This window comes from Mytilus edulis, chromosome 10, assembly GCF_963676685.1.
Source record: "Mytilus edulis chromosome 10, xbMytEdul2.2, whole genome shotgun sequence".
In the NCBI taxonomy this organism is placed as follows: Eukaryota; Metazoa; Mollusca; class Bivalvia; order Mytilida; family Mytilidae; genus Mytilus; species Mytilus edulis.
Genome location: NC_092353.1, coordinates 77,175,613 through 77,199,052, shown reverse-complemented (window position 1 = coordinate 77,199,052; position 23,440 = coordinate 77,175,613). Strand labels below are relative to the sequence as shown.

Below are 23,440 nucleotides of genomic sequence, written 5' to 3'. Positions count from 1 at the left end.
AGCTGACCAAATTAGACAGAAATGTTTACTATTTCATGTGTAATTAATAATCCTGCTTAAAAAAATTACTAAATCCAACACATTTTTTTAAATCACAGAAACAAGTTGTTTGAGAAATAAAAATGTTAACATTTTAGAAACTGTTTATAGCATTTTCTTATATTTTTCCAACAAATTTGATTTTTTATTGGTTAAGGGGGCTCACGGGAATAAACCGTTTTTTCTTTAAGTATAGGATTTCGTTATATTTTTCTTTGAAAGAAGCATACATTTTTGTAAAGGTACTTTTTTCTGTTGAACTAATAGGGGGAATAAATGTAATATCGAAATAAAAAAAGAACTAAATTACAGAAATCGCTCAAATTTTTCAATAATTAAGTTTGAGTGCAGCTTAAAAAAAAATTAAAGAAAAAGATAATAAAAACTATAGGTCACCGATGAGTTAAAAAAGATATTTCAATTTTAATGCCAAAAAGTGTCATTTTTGCACCAAAGGGAGATAATTTGGAGCTTTTTCATTTAAAAATTCAACTGCTGCCAAAATCTTTTTGAATGATTTTTGTACCATTTGATAGAGTAACAACTAATAAAGAAATAAATAAAATTTGTAATGAAAAAAAAAAAAATATTCTGAAATTTTTGTACCCTTGAGCCTCCTTAAATGACATGGGCTCCTTTTAAATAAAACAACAACTATATACATTGTACATGCAGAAATTATCTAATGTAGTTTTCACAAGACCTAGAAAATTGTACTAATAAGTCACCAATCATTCCATCAGAACTACAAATGAAGGTAGCAAAAAAAGGTCCTTATAAATGTTCTTCAATACAATTTGCACATTTCCTTCGTTTCCTGTGTTACTGTGTTACTTTCATTTACATGATCTTACATCTTGTACATATGCTTTACATCAACTAGAACAAACAAGTTTAAAATGCCATAAAAATGGTGATGGAATATTTACCATGACATTTCTTGGCATAGCTTATCAGATGATAGGTGAGACCAGCTTAGCAAGACAACAGTTCTGCTTAGCTGATCAAATTAGACAGGAACTTTACTCTTACATGTGTAATTAATAAACCTGCTTATCAAGAAATTGAATAAAAAAATTACTAAATCCAACACAATTTTTTAAATCACAGAAACAATTTGTTTAATCATTTTCTTTAAGTATAGGATTTCGCTATATTTTTCTTCGAAAGAAGAATACATTTTTGTAAAGGTACTTTTTTCTGTTGAACTAATAGGAGGAATAAAGGTAATATCGAAATAAAAAAAGAATTAAATTACAGAAATCGCTCAAATTTTTCAATAATTAAGTTTGAGTACAGCTTATTTGAAAAAAATAATAAAAACTGTAGGTCACTGATGAATTAAAAAAGATATTTCAATTTTAATGCCAAAAAGTGGCATTTTTGCACCAAAGGGAGATAATTTGGAGCTTTTTCAATGATATCTTCATTTTAAAATTCATCTGCGGCTTTTTGAATGATTTTTGTACCATATGATAAAGTAGCAACTAATAAAGTAATAAATAAAATTTGTAATGAAAAAAGAATTAAAAATCTGAAATTTTTGTACCCTTGAGCCTCCTTAAGGTGGTATGGGAGTCTAAAATAAAAATGATAGAATTTGTTCATACTTTGCCAAAATGTTGTATCTATTGATACATGTTGAAAAATATAATAAAAATGATAGGTCACCGCGCATTTTCTCAAGCTACAGGACGGGACAAAATGCCACATTTTGTATGGATTATACAGGAAAAAACACCATTTTGTGATTAGAAACTAAACAAAATGATAGAATTGTTAAATACTTCAGGAAAAGATAGCTTTCAGACACTGCTTTGAGAATATCAAAAGAAAAGATAGGGTCACCGTACGTTTTTTCCGGCTAAAATACAAAATAGGAAAATTCCATACAGAATCCTTCAGAAAATGCACTTTTTTAGAGTTACCTCCCCTAAAAATGCCAATTTCTAAAAAAGATAAAAACAACCAAAAATAATTAACATTTGCAACAATATCAATATTTAGAAGTTATATTCTTATAAATTGGTACTTTTAAATGAAAATGTACATTAAACATCTGCATTCCTGCATCAAATTTTGCTAACTTGATGGAAAATCTGGACCTTTGATTCTCTGTTTTTTACAATCCAAGATGGAGGAAGACACCCATACCACCTTAAATGACATGGGCTCCTTTTAAATAAAACAACAACTATATATACATTGTACATGCAAAAATTATCTAATGTAGTTTTCATAAGACCTAGAAAATTGTATATTACACTTATATTCATTAATAAATTTGTTTATATCTTGTCATTATCTTAGTGTAGCAATAAAAGAGATAACAGGAATTATAATGAGATTGCTCTCCATGAATGTCTCCCATGCTGTATCAATGAGAAAGTAAATTATGTGTATCACATCAAAGTGACAGTATCATGTAATGATAAACTACACAGAACAGAATGTACCAATCCTTCCAAGTTTGAGAGCTTACTGTCAAATGGTCTCTCAGGAGTTGTGTTCACAATGTGACTATACTATTACTCCAAAAAATATTCAGTCCCTAACTCCTGTAGAAGTTGTCAGTTCAAAATGAAGATACAATATTTCAACTACCGATTCACATGATAGCAAATAATCCTACTGAGTACAAGAGCTTGCTATCATATAATCTCAGAGGAAGTGTTTTCACAAGGTTTAGTAAAAAATTGTCAAAGTCCTGTTACTCTCGTAAAATGTTTAGATCAAAATGAGTGTAATATGGTCAACTATACATATGATGGCAAACAATACCGTATAGCTGGGTTATTTTTGTTGGTGTAAAATTTGGCAATTTTGATTGAATAAGGCATAAGAAATATTTTGGCGGTTATTATTTGGTGGATTAAAAATTTGTATCAATACTTTTGTATGTGAACTTTTAAATTGGTACCAAGTATGAGAGTTTATGTCACATAATAGAGGAGTTGCCTTTACAAGGTGTTATTGTTACAGTAATCCAAAAAAGTCAAAGTCCAATAACATCCATAAAAATAGACAATCCCCATGGCAGTACAATATGGCCAAAAACACATGGCTGCAAACACTCCTACCAAATATGCGAGTTTTCTGTTAAATGGTCTTAGAGGAGTTTTGTTCATAAGGTTTTATTGTCCCAACAAAAGATAATTAGCTCATGTTTGTTTACATACCATGATGGCAAACAATCCTACAAATTACAAAACTTTTTGTAAAACAGACCAAGTTAAGTTGTTTTCACAAGGTGTCAGTGTTACAATAGAAAATAAAAAAAAGAATGTGTTTGAGGACACAAATGCCCCTGCTCAAGTTTTGCAATTTTAAAAAGTTTAAAAGGGGCATAACTCTATATCGGTAAGCTACACAGTCTAAAATCGAACTCTATCTGCTAGTTTTGGTTAAATTAAAAAAAAGCAGAATTCCAATGTCCCCGTGTTGCAATTTATATATCTAAGGGGCATAACTCTTTTAAAAAAAGTTGATAGTCAACTATTATGAAACTTGTGCAAGATATTGCTGATATAAACCTATAAATTAATACAAGTTTTATAAAATTCTGGTAAGAATTGTACCTGTGTTATTGAGGTCAAGGTCAGATAAAACTTGTCAGTCAGAAATGTTCACCATACAACTATTACCAAATACAAATTACCTAAGGTTTATAGTATCTGCATGAGACTCGACCATGTGTGTTTATCAATTGGAAAACAAGAATGTTTCACTTGTATACTGATGCCCCATCGACATTATCATTCTATATTCAGTGGACTGTGAAAATAAAAATACTGTATGTCCCAAGCTAGTGTAAGATGCATAGAAAACAGGTTTGAGAGGTGCTCTCAAATGATATCTGGTACAAAAAACGTACCCCTGTTCACCTTCCCATTCGTAATAGGTTGTAAAAAAATCAAAAAAGTCATACAAATCCAAAATAAAATATTATATCTCAAATAAATGATGTTTCGTGTGTATTTAAAATGATACAGATTTCAGCTTGTTGCTCTGTGTGAGCCAAGGCTTCGTGTTGAAGGCTGTACATTGATCTATAATGGTTTACTTTTATGAATTGTTATTTGGGTGGAGAGTTGTCTTATTTGCACTCATACCACATCTTCCAATATCTAGTTTCTACTTAAATTTTTCCACACAGCTTGAAGACCAATAATTCTTATATGATTTACATATTAGGGAATACGTTCATATGATTGGTTGAGAGGACTTCCGATAGTTGATCTTGACGTTGGTTATTTTTCAATAGATGACGTTGACCGAACTTCTTTTTGTAACCAATGTAAACAAGATGGCGGCGATAATAACATCAACGTAACCAAAATGTATTTTCACTGCAAGTTAATCGTTCAATAAAATAATACACAAAAACATTCGTTTGAATGATAATAAGAGTTTTTGCAGTTTACTTTTTTTCACATTACAAATTTTATTTTAGTACATATTTTTGCGCCAGGCCTATTCATTGACATAAATATACAATTTACGTGTGATAGAGGTAACGAGTGTGGAAAAATATATTCCCCATCTCTGATTTGAAAGAATTATAAGGATTAAACGCCTTTTTTAAAGGAATTTATTGGTGTATAAACTGAACAAAGTCACTCACAAACATATCATAAAAGTCCTTTGGCGTTTAATCCTATAATAATATCAGAAAAATTAGTAGAGAAAATAAAGATAAGCATTTGGAATTCTTCCACCAATGTGAGTGCAAATCTACTTGTTGATTTTAGTTGGCATAAAAGAAACAAATTACATGTACAGTTGAACTACTATTTCATTATTTTTATTATAATCATTTGTTTTGATTGTGTATAAAGTTGCTACTTCTAATCAGCCATAAAGTAGAATCCAAAAAGTACTGAACTCTGAGAAAAATTCTAAACAGAAAGTCCCTTATCAAATGGCAAAATCAAAAGCTCTAACATATCAAACGAATTGATAACAACTGTCATATTCCTGGAATGTTGCCCATGAAGCCCAGCTTGGTTCAATGTTAGATGAAACCTGCCAAACAGACATATACACCTTACAATCATTCCATGCAAAAAGAATTTGTAAAGGTTTAGTCAAAGCCCTTTCATGTTTTTGATATTTTTGGCAGGCGCCAGCTCACCATACATCCCCAAATAAATAATCAATGTTTTTCTTTTAATCAGATTACAAATTAGTGACCATATTGCTTATAGTATCTGACAAATAGAACAAATAAAAAGAAATAATATTAACCAAATAAACCAAGAAAATTAGTTCAAGGTCAGACGAAACCTGCCAGTGGGAAAAACACTTTTTATCTATTGTGAAAAATATCTGGGATACGTACCTAAAAATAAAATTACAAAAAGTTAACACTATATCCACTGCTACCACTGCAGTTTACCAATATAATCCCTATTTATCACATTCTGCAACATTTCAACCATCACTAAATCTTAAATATTGACTGCCTACTCAAACAACTTTTATCAAAATCTTTGGACATCATCAACAGAGAAAAGATATATACTAAAAGGACATTCAAACTGACAAGTTGAAAATATACTGACAACACCATGGCTAAAAAAGACAACGATAGAAGACAAACAGCAATACAGAAAAATAAAGATTGGAAAACATTTTATTTATGGTTACAAAAATATCACAGCAATTTATTGCATAAAAAATACTAATAAAATGGAAAATCAACTAAATATCAAAATGTACAGTTTGAATAAATATTAATTCAAAAATTAAAACATAACAATAAAATATTAGTTCAATAACAAATGGACTACTAATAATTACATAATATTTTATTATCTTTTTGGTAAATAATTATATTTGGACATTTGTTATTCTGTGGATTTCTAAAAATAGAAATAACATCTTCTTTCAACATGTCAATACTCATCATTTTCCTTTGCTATACTGTATTATAGTAATTGTTAAATATATACATTCATTTGTTAATAAAAGATGAACATTTTGTTAACTTCTGTAACATAAAAATAGGATAAAGTAATACATGGCTAGCACTATTCTATATTTAAGTTCAGTGTACTGTAAAATCAGTATCAAAATTGTAATTTGTCATATAATATTTCCAGTTGACCATACTATGAACATGTGTACTAGGTTGTGTCAGCAATTTAATGTTTCAAATGATTTTTGGTAAACCACCTAAAACAAACAAATTATCCTGAGAATGTACTTATTTCCCACTAACATATTTCTATTGTTAGTAGGGTCAGAATCGTAATTTGGCAGAAAATCTAAATGTTCATGTTGTAAAGAAAATGTATTCTATTGAACCTGTATTGTGGCAGGTTTAAGTTTTCAATATATCTTGTTGAAAAGGTTGATGGCTCAATATTTTCTTTAACATAAGATTGTTTCTCAATTTCAAACAGAAAATATGGTAAAACGTTTGTTCATCAGACCTTCTAACTCAAGCAATTAAAACCTTTCTGTATATGAAAAAAAGTCAAATTCCAAGTAGTTTCAGAATTCAAAATGCCAGAGGTTTTCAAAACAAAACTTTCAATAACTATAGGCTATTCAGAAACATCAGAGTTCTCTGGTCAATGTGAGGCATGCTTTTTTGTTTGGTGTCACAATGGGTCTCATCTTGAATAGTTTTAAATGAACTCTGTGCAAAAATGTGTAAAATGGTTAAACAACATTTGGTCAAAATGTATGGCTACTAATCACAAACTAACAATTATTTTTTTAAGTTTTAAAAAATTTGAAAATTCTTATTGTAGATTAAGTATGATACAGTAAAATGCATGGCTTGTAGCAATGAGGGTAGGATTTTATATCTCTCAAATATATTTTAAATTGCAGTTACATGACTTTCAGAGGAAAGAGATATTAACTTTAAATTTTGAATAGAGTTTCTGTTCTCATATTAAAAAAAATATATGAAGTTACAATAGATTTGCCATAGAAAATCCGATGATCCTGTTTGTTTCTGGTTAAAGCCTACACTGTCTGTTTTAACATATATTCTACAGTAGAGAAGAGATATGGAAAGGTTACTGAAAAAAACATTTACCACTCTTTGATAAATGGATAGATTATTTCATTGAGTTTCTATATTCTCCTTGATTAATCATCATATTCTATAATTCATTCTACATGTTCTAACTCTTAAACAATCAAATTTCTGGTCATCATTGCCAATCCCAGAATTCATTGTACTTCCTGTTCATGCAAAAGCATAACCTTGGTTACCACACTGTAAAGCCACCATCAGTCTATTATGTAACTCTGTCTTTGATTTATATTCTGGCATCTTCAGCATGTTGATACTATAAAAACAATAAAAAAAATATTCTTATGCAATGTAGTTCTTATATCATAAAAGTTCAAATGTATCAGATAAATGTATGTGAAAGGAATTTATCGGAAGGACACCATGCAACATTACTAAATTCTTTTACATCAAGTTATTGTGCTATTTTAGTTGCATGTGATGCTATAATGCATGAATGCAATGCCAACAAAACGCATGTTCTTATATATGTAGATTGTGTTTATGGTTGGTGGCTATCACTTCACATAAAAAAACATTCAGTCAGTCAACATGTTCATTTACTCTAAGCTGATTTTTCTACGCAGATTATCACATGTTATAATGGTACCACAATTTTTTTTTTTCAATAAATCTAAAATATCCTTAATATTCCTTCTCCATAAGTAAACAGATTATTGATCTCAAGATACCCTAGGCCTGTACAAATAAATAAGAAGAAGTCTACACAAAAGAGGAGTGAATATTCTTACCAAGTACTAGCTGTAGGTAAAGTGTGTTCTTTATAAGGAACTATAGCTATGGTAAAATGCTGTGGACCACCTCCACCAACAAACTTAGCAAAACCTCCAAACGGTACTCGAGAACTGTATTTGAAAATAAAAATCAATAAGCATGCAAAGAATTGCTTGTGATAAACAAAATACAAATTACATAACACATACATATGTATCTACATTTGTTTTAACAATCATTTCGTTGAGATTCCCTTGTCCTCTTCATCGACTGTCTTAAAAAGGAACCTACACTTAAACCTAAACTGGATATAGGAAATATTGTAGATTTATAAGTGAAATTCAAAATTTCTGTATGAGTTTTGGGTTAATATATTGATATTAATTTCATTTGTCAATAACTATTAATCATGTAGATACTATTGGTATTCATAATCATGATAACCACTTATGTGTTATAGAATGTTTAATTCACTAATTTTAATATCAAAAAAATATTGAACTGTGACCAAATAATTATTTTGTTCAGGATTGTGTATTAAAAAAAAAACAATAATTTTATCATTTCTTTATAAAAATAAGGAGATGTGGTATGATTATCAGTAAGATGTACAATTATCCACCAAAGTTCTAATGAGATGTAAGCAGTTCTATGTCTACATTACCTGCCAGTGGTGAACTGAAGCAGCAAAACTCTGTTCTCTTGACTGAAATCTTCAACAATTTCCCAAAACCACTAAAAGTATGAAATATTTATCAAAAAATTAGTATTTATACAGTTTTTTTTATTTATATCTAAAAGGTGTATACAAAACAATATCATTTAAAATCATTAACATCACAACAATGTCTTGTTTGTTAACCTTGATATTGTCTTTTTTAATATCAGTATAAGGAGATTGTTCCATTTATTTGACCACATAACCATAAAAAGACATTGGCAAGGTTGTAAGTATAAAATGTTTATCGACTGAGTTTCCTTGGCAAACTTTAGAACCATATATAATAAGTGGTGTTGAAAACTGTATTTGAATGAATGGTGCTAAGTTGTTTAATATTTTATTTAACATTTTAAACATTTTATCTTACTACCATATTTTTTTATATTGATATGGGAGCAATACTCAAATTTTTTAAGCTAACTTTCCAAAGAGCACCTGTTTAATTAATTAATTAATTTAAACAGTTAAAAAAGTAGAGGGTTTTTAGTCTAGTATGGTTCAGACTGGTCGAGTATTGTTCAGAACTTTGGTTAAGTATGGTTTAGACTGGAAAAATAGGTCGAGTACATGTCAAGAATGGGTTAAGACTGTTTCAGACTGATCGAGTAATATTTCAGACTATTTTTAACGGCAAAGATAAGGGTCAAGTACGATTCAGTACAGTCAAGTATGGTTCAGACTGGGGTTGAGTAATGTCAAGTAAAAGTCAGACCAATTCAGACTGGTCGAGTAAAAATCAGTACAGTCGAGTACAGATATAGGTCATTTCAGACTTTAATAGTTTGTAGTGATATTATTTCACACTAACCTGGATAACAGATGACTGTCTATCATAGCCATTGTATTCTGTATGATTCTCCCAGTCACCGATATCTATTTCTGGAATACCCGACAACATTAACTCCTAAAATAGAACATTAATACAGTTAATAATCATTGTCTATCATAGCCATTGTATTCTGTATGTTTCTCCCAGTCACCGATATCTATTTCTGGGATACCTGACAACATTAACTCCTAAAATAGAACATAAATACAGTAAATCATCATTGTCTATCATAGCCATTGTATTCTGTATGATTCTCCCAGTCACTGATATCTATTTCTGGGATACCTGACAACATTAACTCCTAAAATAGAACATAAATACAGTAAATCATCATTGTCTATCATAGCCATTGTATTCTGTATGTTTCTCCCAGTCACTGATATCTATCTCTGGGATACCTGACAACATTAACTCCTAAAATAGAACATAAATACAGTCAATCATCATTGTCTATCATAACCATTATATTCTGTATGTTTCTCCCAGTCACTTATATCTATCTCTGGGATACCCGACAACATTAACTCCTAAAATAGAACATAAATACAGTAAATCATCATAGACATTGTATTCTGTATGTTTCTCCCAGTCACTGATATCTATCTCTGGGATACCTGACAACATTAACTCCTAAAATAGAACATTAATACAGTTAATCATCACTGTCTATCATAGCCATTGTATTCTGTATGTTTCTCCCAGTCACTGATATCTATCTCTGGAATACCTGACAACATTAACTCCTAAAATAAAACATTAATACAGTTAATAATCATTGTCTATCATAGCCATTATATTCTGTATGATTCTCCCAGTCACCGATATCTATTTCTGGAATACCCGACAACATTAACTCCTAAAATAGAACATTAATACAGTTAATAATCATAGTCATTGTATTCTGTATGATTCTCCCAGTCACTGATATCTATTTCTGGAATACCCGACAACATTAACTCCTAAAATAGAACATAAATACAGTCAATCATCACTGTCTATCATAGTCATTGTATTCTGTATGATTCTCCCAGTCACTGATATTTATTTCTGGAATACCCGACAACATTAACTCCTAAAATAGAACATAAATACAGTAAATCATCATTGTCTATCATAGCCCTTGTATCCTGTATGTTTCTCCCAGTCACTTATATCTATCTCTGGAATACCCGACAACATTAACTCCTAAAATAGAACATAAATACAGTAAATCATCACTGTCTATCATAGCCATTGTATTCTGTATGTTTCTCCCAGTCACCGATATCTATCTCTGGAATACCTGACAACATTAACTCCTAAAATAGAACATAAATACAGTCAATCATCACTGTCTATCATAGCCATTGTATTCTGTATGTTTCTCCCAGTCACTTATATCTATCTCTGGAATACCTGACAACATTAACTGCTAAAATAGAACATAAATACAGTTAATCATCATTGTCTATCATAGCCATTGTATTCTGTATGTTTCTCCCAGTCACTGATATCTATCTCTGGGATACCTGACAACATTAACTCCTAAAATAGAACATAAATACAGTAAATCATCACTGTCTATCATAGCCATTGTATTCTGTATGTTTCTCCCAGTCACTTATATCTATCTCTGGAATACCTGACAACATTAACTGCTAAAATAGAACAGAAATACAGTAAATCATCATTGTCTATCATAACCATTATATTCTGTATGTTTCTCCCAGTCACTTATATCTATCTCTGGGATACCTGACAACATTAACTCCTAAAATAGAACATAAATACAGTCAATCATCATTGTCTATCATAGCCATTGTATTCTGTATGTTTCTCCCAGTCACTTATATCTATCTCTGGAATACCTGACAACATTAACTGCTAAAATAGAACAGAAATACAGTCAATCATCACTGTCTATCATAGCCATTGTATTCTGTATGTTTCTCCCAGTCACTTATATCTATCTCTGGAATACCTGACAACATTAACTGCTAAAATAGAACAGAAATACAGTAAATCATCATTGTCTATCATAACCATTATATTCTGTATGTTTCTCCCAGTCACTTATATCTATCTCTGGGATACCTGACAACATTAACTCCTAAAATAGAACATAAATACAGTCAATCATCATTGTCTATCATAGCCATTGTATTCTGTATGTTTCTCCCAGTCACTTATATCTATCTCTGGGATACCTGACAACATTAACTCCTAAAATAGAATATAAATACAGTAAATCATCATTGTCTATCATAGCCATTGTATTCTGTATGTTTCTCCCAGTCACTGATATCTATCTCTGGGATACCTGACAACATTAACTCCTAAAATAGAACATAAATACAGTAAATCATCACTGTCTATCATAGCCCTTGTATCCTGTATGTTTCTCCCAGTCACTTATATCTATCTCTGGAATACCCGACAACATTAACTCCTAAAATAGAACATAAATACAGTAAATCATCATTGTCTATCATAGCCATTGTATTCTGTATGATTCTCCCAGTCACTGATATCTATCTCTGGGATACCTGACAACATTAACTCCTAAAATAGAACATAAATACAGTCAATCATCATTGTCTATCATAGCCATTGTATTCTGTATGTTTCTCCCAGTCACTTATATCTATCTCTGGAATACCTGACAACATTAACTCCTAAAATAGAACATAAATACAGTAAATCATCATTGTCTATCATAGCCATTGTATTCTGTATGTTTCTCCCAGTCACTTATATCTATCTCTGGAATACCTGACAACATTAACTCCTAAAATAGAACATAAATACAGTAAATCATCACTGTCTATCATAGCCATTGTATTCTGTATGTTTCTCCCAGTCACTTATATCTATCTCTGGAATACCTGACAACATTAACTCCTAAAATAGAACATAAATACAGTAAATCATCACTGTCTATCATAGCCATTGTATTCTGTATGATTCTCCCAGTCACTGATATCTATCTCTGGAATACCTGACAACATTAACTCCTAAAATAGAACATAAATACAGTAAATCATCACTGTCTATCATAGCCATTGTATTCTGTATGTTTCTCCCAGTCACTGATATCTATCTCTGGAATACCCGACAACATTACCTCCTAAAATAGAACATAAATACAGTAAATCATCACTGTCTATCATAGCCATTGTATTCTGTATGATTCTCCAAGTCACTGATATCTATCTCTGGGATACCCGACAACATTAACTCCTAAAATAGTACATAAATACAGTAAATCATCACTGTCTATCATAGCCATTGTATTCTGTATGTTTCTCCCAGTCACTGATGTCTATCTCTGGAATACCTGACAACATTAACTCCTAAAATAGAACATAAATACAGTAAATCATCACTGTCTATCATAGCCATTGTATTCTGTATGTTTCTCCCAGTCACTGATATCTATCTCTGGTATACCTGACAACATTAACTCCTAAAATAGAACATAAATACAGTAAATCATCATTGTCTATCATAGCCATTGTATTCTGTATGTTTCTCCCAGTCACTTATATCTATCTCTGGGATACCTGACAACATTAACTCCTAAAATAGAACATACATACAGTAACTCATCATTGTCTATCATAGCCATTGTATTCTGTATGATTCTCCCAGTCACTGATATCTATCTCTGGAATACCTGACAACATTAACTCCTAAAATAGAACATAAATACAGTAAATCATCATTGTCTATCATAGCCATTGTATTCTGTATGTTTCTCCCAGTCACTGATATCTATCTCTGGGATACCTGACAACATTAACTCCTAAAATAGAACATAAATACAGTAAATCATCATTGTCTATCATAGCCATTGTATTCTGTATGTTTCTCCCAGTCACTTATATCTATCTCTGGTATACCTGACAACATTAACTCCTAAAATAGAACATAAATACAGTAAATCATCATTGTCTATCATAGCCATTGTATTCTGTATGTTTCTCCCAGTCACTTATATCTATCTCTGGGATACCCGACAACATTAACTCCTAAAATAGAACATTAATACAGTTAATCATCACTGTCTATCATAGCCATTGTATTCTGTATGTTTCTCCCAGTCACTGATATCTATCTCTGGAATACCTGACAACATTAACTCCTAAAATAAAACATAAATACAGTTAATCATTATTGTCTATCATAGCCATTGTATTCTGTATGTTTCTCCCAGTCACTGATGTCTATCTCTGGGATACCTGACAACATTAACTCCTAAAATAGTACATAAATACAGTAAATCATCATTGTCTATCATAGCCATTGTATTCTGTATGTTTCTCCCAGTCACTGATATCTATCTCTGGTATACCTGACAACATTAACTCCTAAAATAGAACATAAATACAGTAAATCATCACTGTCTATCATAGCCATTGTATTCTGTATGTTTCTCCCAGTCACTGATGTCTATCTCTGGGATACCTGACAACATTAACTCCTAAAATAGAACATAAATACAGTAAATCATCATTGTCTATCATAGCCATTATATTCTGTATGTTTCTCCCAGTCACTGATGTCTATCTCTGGTATACCTGACAACATTAACTCCTAAAATAGAACATAAATACAGTAAATCATCATTGTCTATCATAGCCATTGTATTCTGTATGTTTCTCCCAGTCACTGATGTCTATCTCTGGTATACCTGACAACATTAACTCCTAAAATAGAACATAAATACAGTAAATCATCACTGTCTATCATAGCCATTGTATTCTGTATGATTCTCCCAGTCACTGATATCTATCTCTGGTATACCTGACAACATTAACTCCTAAAATAGAACATAAATACAGTAAATCATCACTGTCTATCATAGCCATTGTATTCTGTATGTTTCTCCCAGTCACTGATATCTATCTCTGGTATACCTGACAACATTAACTCCTAAAATAGAACATAAATACAGTTAATCATTATTGTCTATCATAGCCATTGTATTCTGTATGTTTCTCCCAGTCACTGATGTCTATCTCTGGGATACCTGACAACATTAACTCCTAAAATAGAACATAAATACAGTAAATCATCATTGTCTATCATAGCCATTGTATTCTGTATGTTTCTCCCAGTCACTGATATCTATCTCTGGGATACCTGACAACATTAACTCCTAAAATAGAACATAAATACAGTAAATCATCACTGTCTATCATAGCCATTGTATTCTGTATGATTCTCCCAGTCACTGATGTCTATCTCTGGGATACCTGACAACATTAACTCCTAAAATAGAACATAAATACAGTAAATCATCACTGTCTATCATAGCCATTGTATTCTGTATGTTTCTCCCAGTCACTTATATCTATCTCTGGGATACCTGACAACATTAACTCCTAAAATAGAACATAAATACAGTAAATCATCACTGTCTATCATAGCCATTGTATTCTGTATGATTCTCCCAGTCACTGATATCTATCTCTGGAATACCTGACAACATTAACTCCTAAAATAGTACAGAAATACAGTAAATCATCATTGTCTATCATAGCCATTGTATTCTGTATGATTCTCCCAGTCACTGATATCTATCTCTGGTATACCTGACAACATTAACTCCTAAAATAGTACAGAAATACAGTAAATCATCATTGTCTATCATAGCCATTGTTTTCTGTATGTTTCTCCCAGTCACTTATATCTATCTCTGGGATACCCGACAACATCAACTCCTAAAATAGAACATAAATACAGTAAATCATCATTGTCTATCATAGCCATTGTATTCTGTATGATTCTCCCAGTCACTGATATCTATCTCTGGAATACCTGACAACATTAACTCCTAAAATAGTACATAAATACAGTAAATCATCACTGTCTATCATAGCCATTGTATTCTGTATGTTTCTCCCAGTCACTTATATCTATCTCTGGTATACCTGACAACATTAACTCCTAAAATAGAACATAAATACAGTAAATCATCATTGTCTATCATAGCCATTGTATTCTGTATGTTTCTCCCAGTCACCGATATCTATTTCTGGTATACCTGACAACATTAACTCCTAAAATAGAACATAAATACAGTAAATCATCATTGTCTATCATAGCCATTATATTCTGTATGATTCTCCCAGTCACTGATGTCTATCTCTGGAATACCTGACAACATTAACTCCTAAAATAGAACATACATACAGTAACTCATCATTGTCTATCATAGCCATTGTATTCTGTATGATTCTCCCAGTCACTGATATCTATCTCTGGGATACCTGACAACATTAACTCCTAAAATAGAACATAAATACAGTAAATCATCATTGTCTATCATAGCCATTGTATTCTGTATGATTCTCCCAGTCACTGATATCTATCTCTGGTATACCTGACAACATTAACTCCTAAAATAGAACATAAATACAGTAAATCATCATTGTCTATCATAGCCATTGTATTCTGTATGATTCTCCCAGTCACTGATATCTATCTCTGGTATACCTGACAACATTAACTCCTAAAATAGAACATAAATACAGTAAATCATCATTGTCTATTATAGCCATTGTATTCTGTATGTTTCTCCCAGTCACTGATATCTATCTCTGGTATACCTGACAACATTAACTCCTAAAATAGAACATAAATACAGTAAATCATCACTGTCTATCATAGCCATTGTATTCTGTATGATTCTCCCAGTCACTGATATCTATCTCTGGTATACCTGACAACATTAACTCCTAAAATAGAACATAAATACAGTAACTGATATTTTTTTTAATTAGAATTTCAATGCAATTGAAACCAAACTCATTTATATAATTTTGTTAAGTAATATTAAAAATCATAAAGAACATCTCTTCAGTGACATACAAAATATAAGAGTATATTTGTCACAGTGATTTATTTCCTGAAATGTGTAAAATTTATTAATAGTTTGGACTAATTATCTTCCTTTAAAAGGAAATATAAGGTAAAAAATTCAATGTAACTAATATTGAACTCCTTAAGGTGGTACATTTACCAAATACCTTGACTAAAATTAACTTGGCTCGTTCATGAAATTTTGAAAAATATTTACTTTGACTATTTGACAAAAATATAAAAATTTTTAAAAAATTGAACCACACACTTTGTCGGAAAAATTTCATTGGATATATAGCAGTTTGTAAAACACTAGTTTTGATCATTGACAAGCTTAATATAGAATGCGTTTAAATCAATTAGCTAATTTTACAGAGTTATCTCCCTGTAGTGTTTTGTATCCCCTTAGTTTTTTCTTTCTCTAAATCAAATTGAAAGTCATAATAAATAAAATATAACCTCAAAATTGAAAATTTGTATGTCTCTAGATTTTTCTGTAATAAATGATACTAACCAATTCATATTCATCAAACATTTGTATAAGTGATTGGGGAATGTACTGATGGAAACCAGATAGAAAGCTATTTATCTGTGGCTGTATAGCTCTTGTCATTCTTAATTCTGTTACTAGCTGAGCGTACTCTGTCTGCAATACAATATAATAATTCTGTATTGATGATGTTAAATTGAGAACCTATTTATCATTGGAATTTCTGTTACAAATTGTACTAAGCAAATAGAAATTGCATCAATCATGTTCTGCATAAAACTCTCTACCTACTTCTTTGTGCTTTTGTCTGTAAGCATTTTTTTTCAATACGATAAATGTCTTTGAAAGACTAGATGATTGATATACAAGTGTAAATCACTAGGTGATATCTTGATCATTAGTTTCATGCATATTGGGTGTTTAAAATAATTGTTTACCAAAGTTGCAGTCACAAGCATTGTAATAAAATTATATCTAGAATTAGGCAGCCTATGCAGTGAATCACTCCATGTATTTATATAATTCCATAGCTCTTACAAGCTCAACCATACCTTATTTTCCTCTGTCACTGTTATCTTACTGCCTCCAGGTTTTAGTTCTACTTCCTGCATCACACCAAACACATCAGTCTCAACAGAAAATGTCAGGTCCAATCCTAAGTTGTCAATGTCGTGGTCAAGTATCCACTGTTATATAAAGTCAACAACCGTTATGAAAAATTATTACATAGGTTGCAATGAATTTCATTAATTTCCCAGTGAAAAAAAGACACGATAATTTCACATGTAAAATAAACGTAGTTATTTCATTCCTCTGACGTCATATAACAAAAGGCATTGTCAAGACGTCAGATCAAAATAAATTGTGAAGGCTTAGAACAAGATATAGTTCCTTGCATTTTCTTCTTTTATTTCAGAAAAAAAAAGAATTCAAATATCGAAAGATATTCAACTTGTGACAGAACAACACTGATAATTAACTCATATACTACTTGCATTCGTGAATTTAATGGTTTTTTTTCGGTCACTTGTTGAATAATTTAATTTTGGATGTAACGCGTCTTCTAATACACTGACAACATTTTGCTTATCAGCTTATAGACATAATTTTGTCAGGTGACCCTGACGTCATCAACGTTTTTCTTGATTTACTCGGGTTTAAAATGGAGTTAAGAATTAAATTATAAGAAATGTCTGTAATATTTTTTCTGCCTATTGGAAATAACATAAAAAAATGTGTTGCACACTTTAAATAACCTGCTACACATTTTTGATGTTATTTCGATCTTCATAGACAAAAAAAAACCATTACAGTCATTCTTTAATTTTTTTTTCTCTATTTAAATTCTCTGATAAGCTATTTGTATAAATATCTATAGAATGTCACAGATAGTTATTAAAATTTACCCTACACAAATCTATTTATCTATTGATATTTTTGGGTAAAACAAACAAATGTTAAAAACAGAACTTATCAATGCATTTGTTATCTTTCTTTAGCTTTGAAAGAGAAAAAGTAAAATTTGCATACTGTCACTGGTTTCTGGTATGCTATATTAATGACACGAAACCAGGTAATCTGTTACTGTATCTGATAGCAGGATTTTCAAGATATATCAAATCTTTCTTCTGTTAATTGTTTCATATTCTTGATTGATTAAAGGGAAATATTTTGAATAAAACACATACTTGTAAATTTTTAGCGTAGTCAGGATCAATAGATGCCACATCTGTATAGTTCACTGGAATACCTACAAATTAAAGGTCAAATTGTACATATGTTTTTATTCCTGTTTGTTATGGGAATAATAATATACTATCTAAAATAGTCAGATATCCTAGTGTTTCAATCTGTTGTTTTATTTAATAAGAATGTGCTAAAAGATAGTATGGTATGTTAACTTGTGATGCTTTCTTTGGGCAATGCCTGAACACTTGAGGTGTCTACTTCTTTTATAGGCGTAACACGATGGGGATCACATATGGAACAAAATCTTCTTTCTCTTCTGGAGCACCTGAGATCACCTTCTTTTTTTTAACTCTTTAGTTTTCCAGGTTGCGTTTTGTGTAAATGACGAATTTTTATCGCCACAATTATTATTTTTGACCGCCAGCGGAAACCCTGTGTGTAATATTTGTTTTTTAGTTGTTTTTTGGTTGTTAGCTATCACATTAATATTGTCAGTTTGTTTTTGACTTACGAGTGAAAATATCACTGTGGTATCTTTTGTCTCTCATTTTTCAAAAGCAAACATTTTTTTCAAACTATCCAAATGACATTAACCAATAAACCTATATTATGATAATAACAACTTTTCAGAATTTTTTGTTTGTAAAGTCTTACAACTTCCTATTTGAATTTTTATTAAATTATCATGGATGAGACTGTAACGCATTCTCTTACATTCTAAACTACAAGCCTGGTATCTTTCATGAGGTTTAACTTACAGTTAATCAAACTTACCAAGGATATGTTTATAGAATGATCTGGTAAAGTAAACATTGATTAACTGCTTGTGATAGAGACACAGTCCTAAGATTTGTCCTGCAAATCTAAAGTAGTTAAGGTGGTCTGGATTTATAGCTGAGTTACTGTTTGGCTGGAATGTACTCCCTATAAAAAGATATTTTCATAAAAGGGTAAAAAAAACTCCTTAAAAAGATATTCGCGCAATAATAGGATGAGAATGTAATTTTGTGCTAAAAAGTACATCTTAAATATATATCGACGTACATAATATATGTTGTCATGTATTAATGCATACATTATAAGAACCATCCATTAATATAATTATAGAGTATTTAGAACTTTTTTCCCAGTCCCTCCTGTACATGTGTTCCTTTTCAGGTATGCACTAGTTTCATTTTTTCTCTCTCAACAAGATAGGAAATGTATTTCTATACCAAGATCTAAATTTGGTGACAGTAGTTTTTGGTGTAAAAAATGGTTCCATCTTTGAAATTCTTGTGCTTCTTTTGCAACATTAAATTTATAGATCTGACATTTAATATTTCTGAAATCATCCAAAATTTATAGTCTAAATGACAGCACATCTCCTTATTTTTCCTCATAACTATTTGCTAAGGTCTATTTGGTCATGTAGCAATTGAAGTATTTAAACATTCATAGCTTTCAAGTTTTTCCTTTTGAGCGTTCTTGTTGATGTTAGATCAAAAGAGTGCTTTGAACATTTAAGGGGGCTCGCGGGTCTAAATCATTTTTTTTATTTAATATAAGATTTCGCTAATTTTTTCTATAAATGAACTTTACCTTATACCTAATAGAAAAATAAAATAAAAAAGAGGGGTCACCGATCATTTCCGCTCACAATCTGCCTTCGAAAGAAACATACATTTTTGTAAAGGTACTTTTTTCTTGTTGAACTAATAGGAGAAAAAGAGGTGATATCGAAATGAAAAAAGAACCTAATTACAGAAAACGCTTAAATTTTACAATTATTTAGTTTATGTATAGCTTACTTGAAAACAATAATAAAAAATATAGGTCACCGATGAGTAAAAAAAGATATTTCAATTTTAATGCCAAAAAATAGCATTTTTGCACCAAAGGGAGATAATTTCGAGCTTTTTCAATGATATCTGAATGTTAAAAGTCAGCTGGGGCCAACACGAATTGATTTTTTTGAAGGATTTTTGTGCCATTTGATAAAGTAACAACTACTTAACGTAATTTATAAAATTTGTAATGAAAATTAAATGTTTAATTTTTTTTCTGAAAATCTTATACCCGCGAGCCTCCTTAAAACATATAAACGGTTATCTTAAAAAAAAATTAAACCATTTATCTTTAAGCCTTAAAATATTTTACATACCATCTGCTGATTGGGTAAACAATGCATAATCTGGATTTAGGATTTCTTTAGATAAAACATCAAACCATTCTCTCACTACTCCCTGCCCCTACAATTAATCAAAAAAAATAATGTTTAATGATTAAGATATCCCATTTGGTTTTTTATTTCATGGCCATTGCATTTAAATTTCTTTATTAAGAAATGGTACTGAAGAGCAAGTTATGAATTTTTATCCTAAGCAATATGCTTGTTTCCAATTGTTAACTTTCTGACCAAATGTTTGGTTTTAATTGGTGTCAGATGGCGGGATCCAGATAGCCTATAACACATTTAAATGACATAAGAATTCAGAGAATAGTAAAAGAGTATTTCTGGTAATGGAAATGATATGTATCATAGGTATTCCTTTGACATTTAGACAAAAACCAGAGTAAGAAATTTTGTTGTTATTCATTCATTTTCTTAATGTAAAAGAATAAACAAACATAAGACCTAGTTTTTGGAAAATATTGATATATTTAAGACATTTAAAGATTTAGTATTTAACAACAAGTATATATAATTAAAGTTACAATAATCAATATTACTTATCTGATGTAAATATTAAAAAACAAATTTTATATCTACAAAATATTTTAAAGAGAAGTACAAAAGATGGATTACAAATAATCCAAATAATATAAGTACCATGCCCTCTTCACCATCAAACTTTAACGCCAGTCCTTTCTTCAATTTATCAGGATTTTCTTTAAGCACCCTATCACAGCTACTGTCAAATATTCTTTCTGTTCATAAAAAAAATAATCAGTTTTGTAAACATGAAATCATTATGTTTTGTACACAATTCCAACATTCAATATATGTTGTATAAGAGACATATGGAAGACGTTACTTACTAGTCATGAAATAATAAAAAAAAAATCTGGTAAGGAACACCCCTTCGTTACACAATGATATTTTTTATTTACAAATAAACATAAAATTTAGCTAAATATTTCTTTTCTAATAACTAGTTGTGGTTTGTGTATTTGAATAAACAAATATGTGTACTTAAACTTATCATATTAGCAACATAATATAACTTAAATATGCAATGCTATTGTAGTCATCTTGATCAATCAATTGAATAAAAATAATTTTACTCATCAAATTAATCAGTCTTTGCTTTATTATTAAGCTGTATTTAAATTAATTAAGAAAATATGGAGGGGGGAGTAAAAATAACAAAAGATAAGATTATTTCCTTTTTTTTATATAATTTAGCAAAACACTACCTCTATTTATAAAGAGAATGTCCTGGTCAGTTGCTGGGATATATCCTTACCTCTATTTATAATGAGAATGTCCTCGTCTGGTCAGTTGCTGGGATATATCCTTACCTCTATTTATAATGAGAATGTCCTCGTCTGGTCAGTTGCTGGGATATATCCTTACCTCTATTTATAATGAGAATGTCCTCGTCAGTTGCTGGGATATATCCTTACCTCTATTTATAATGAGAATGTCCTCGTCAGTAGCTGGGATATGTAATACTTCACTTGGATTTTCATCATCGGATATATTCTGGTAAAACCATTCTCTTCTTTTCACGAAAGGCTGAGGAAAATTATTAAAATAATTGAATTAAAAACATTTTATCATAAATTTATGTTAAGTTTTTTTTCTAAAATTGAAATTTGAACTTGACTAGTATTTATTTTATTTATGTTGCATAATAATCCATAAGGTTGATTGGCAGAAGAAACAATTGGGAGGCATTCCGAAATTATATCTCATTTTCAAATGTACTTCATCATTACAGTACATGCTTCACATTATAACAGTACAACAGCTCATAGGAAACGAACAATCAAATTGATATAACTTGTATCCTAAAATGTAAATATAATGAACTAATTCTTTTTTTTGAATCAAATACAAGCTTAAGGTGAGATAATTTGGAAGTCTATAAAAAAAATTATTGTCGTCTTTGCTACAATAAAGTTTGATGTTCGTTGCTGTGTGATATAATCTTTTTTTTTGGTAAAAAAATGTATATATTAATTAGGACATTAGTTTTCTTTTTTGAATTGTTTTGCATTTGTGATTTCAGGGACTTTAAAACCTGACTATGGGGTATGTTCTTTGCTCATTTTTGAAGGCCGTAAGGTGACCTGTTAATGATTATTTCTGTGTCATTTGGTCTCTTGTGAAGAGTTGCCTTATTGGCAATCATACCACATCTTCTTTTTTATTTTCTATTTTCTGAATATAAATCATGCAATTCAAGATGGCAGCTAGTTCGTTTTTACTACCATACAACATTAATGCGGCAACATGTCTATAGAGTACTTATCTATAACTAGCATTGTTAGACTATACTGTTTGTATCAGATTAAGACACTGGTATTATACACCACTAATAGTTAAAAGCTGCAGCTTTTTATGTGACAATTTTCACTTAAAAATTAATTTGGTACTATGCACAATTAGTTATACAAGCATATTTTGGGTACAACTTAATTAAACACTTTTATAGTGACTGTCATTAATGCTAAATATACAAATTTCCTTGAGCGCAATATGGTGCCACTATTAATCCATCATTCTGTCCCTGCAGCATGTGCAGAATGTTTAAGAAGGACTATGAATCATTAGGAGCTGTCAATTATGTGTTTTTTTTGCATTACCTATACTTTTTGTTTGTTATATATGATACACATAATAAACATGAAGTTATGGTACCTGGAGTCACCTCTATGTCATTAGTTATCTGTAATACTGTAAATTCAAAAATTATTGAGATGTTTTTTATTATTGCAAAAAATGCAACAGGGGTGATCATCGCAATAATTTAAACTCGCATTTTGAATTTTCTATATAGGAATTAAACGAGATTTTTCTCCATATCGCAAAAATTAACATTGCATTTTAGTCTAAAATGACAAAATCAC

General features: G+C 30.4%; 2 protein-coding genes across 2 annotated transcripts in view; both read right to left on the bottom strand.

Moving 5' to 3' along the window:
- Positions 1 to 4,827: 4,827 nt before the first annotated feature.
- Positions 4,828 to 22,811, bottom strand: LOC139492997 (E3 ubiquitin-protein ligase HACE1-like). The gene is made up of 12 exons (XM_071281143.1): positions 22,725 to 22,811; positions 21,992 to 22,103; positions 21,195 to 21,292; positions 20,526 to 20,613; positions 19,157 to 19,306; positions 18,382 to 18,443; positions 17,245 to 17,379; positions 16,718 to 16,849; positions 9,337 to 9,432; positions 8,472 to 8,542; positions 7,825 to 7,938; positions 4,828 to 7,349 (listed from the first exon to the last, which is right to left on the bottom strand). Exons 1-12 carry the CDS (start codon positions 22,809 to 22,811, stop codon positions 7,247 to 7,249), a joined length of 1,248 nt encoding a protein of 415 aa, XP_071137244.1. The 3' UTR covers positions 4,828 to 7,246.
- Positions 22,812 to 23,251: 440 nt separating this feature from the next.
- LOC139492996 (E3 ubiquitin-protein ligase HACE1-like) overlaps positions 23,252 to 23,440 on the bottom strand; it is a 26,676-nt gene continuing 26,487 nt past the window's right edge. Inside the window, exon 18 of the mRNA XM_071281142.1 lies at positions 23,252 to 23,267. Coding sequence (XP_071137243.1) covers positions 23,252 to 23,267 — 16 coding nt within the window. The remainder of the gene's footprint in view (positions 23,268 to 23,440) is intronic.

Coding starts and splice junctions, on each gene's coding strand:
- LOC139492997 (XM_071281143.1), bottom strand. CDS start 22,811: ATGTTGTATGGTAGTAAAAACGAACTAGCTGCCATCTTGAATTGCATG. Junction 21,293..21,991: donor CATTCTCATTATAAATAGAG/GTAAGGATATAT, acceptor TTTTATGAACAG/AAAGAATATTTGACAGTAGC. Junction 19,307..20,525: donor GTTTACCCAATCAGCAGATG/GTATGTAAAATA, acceptor ATCTTTTTATAG/GGAGTACATTCCAGCCAAAC.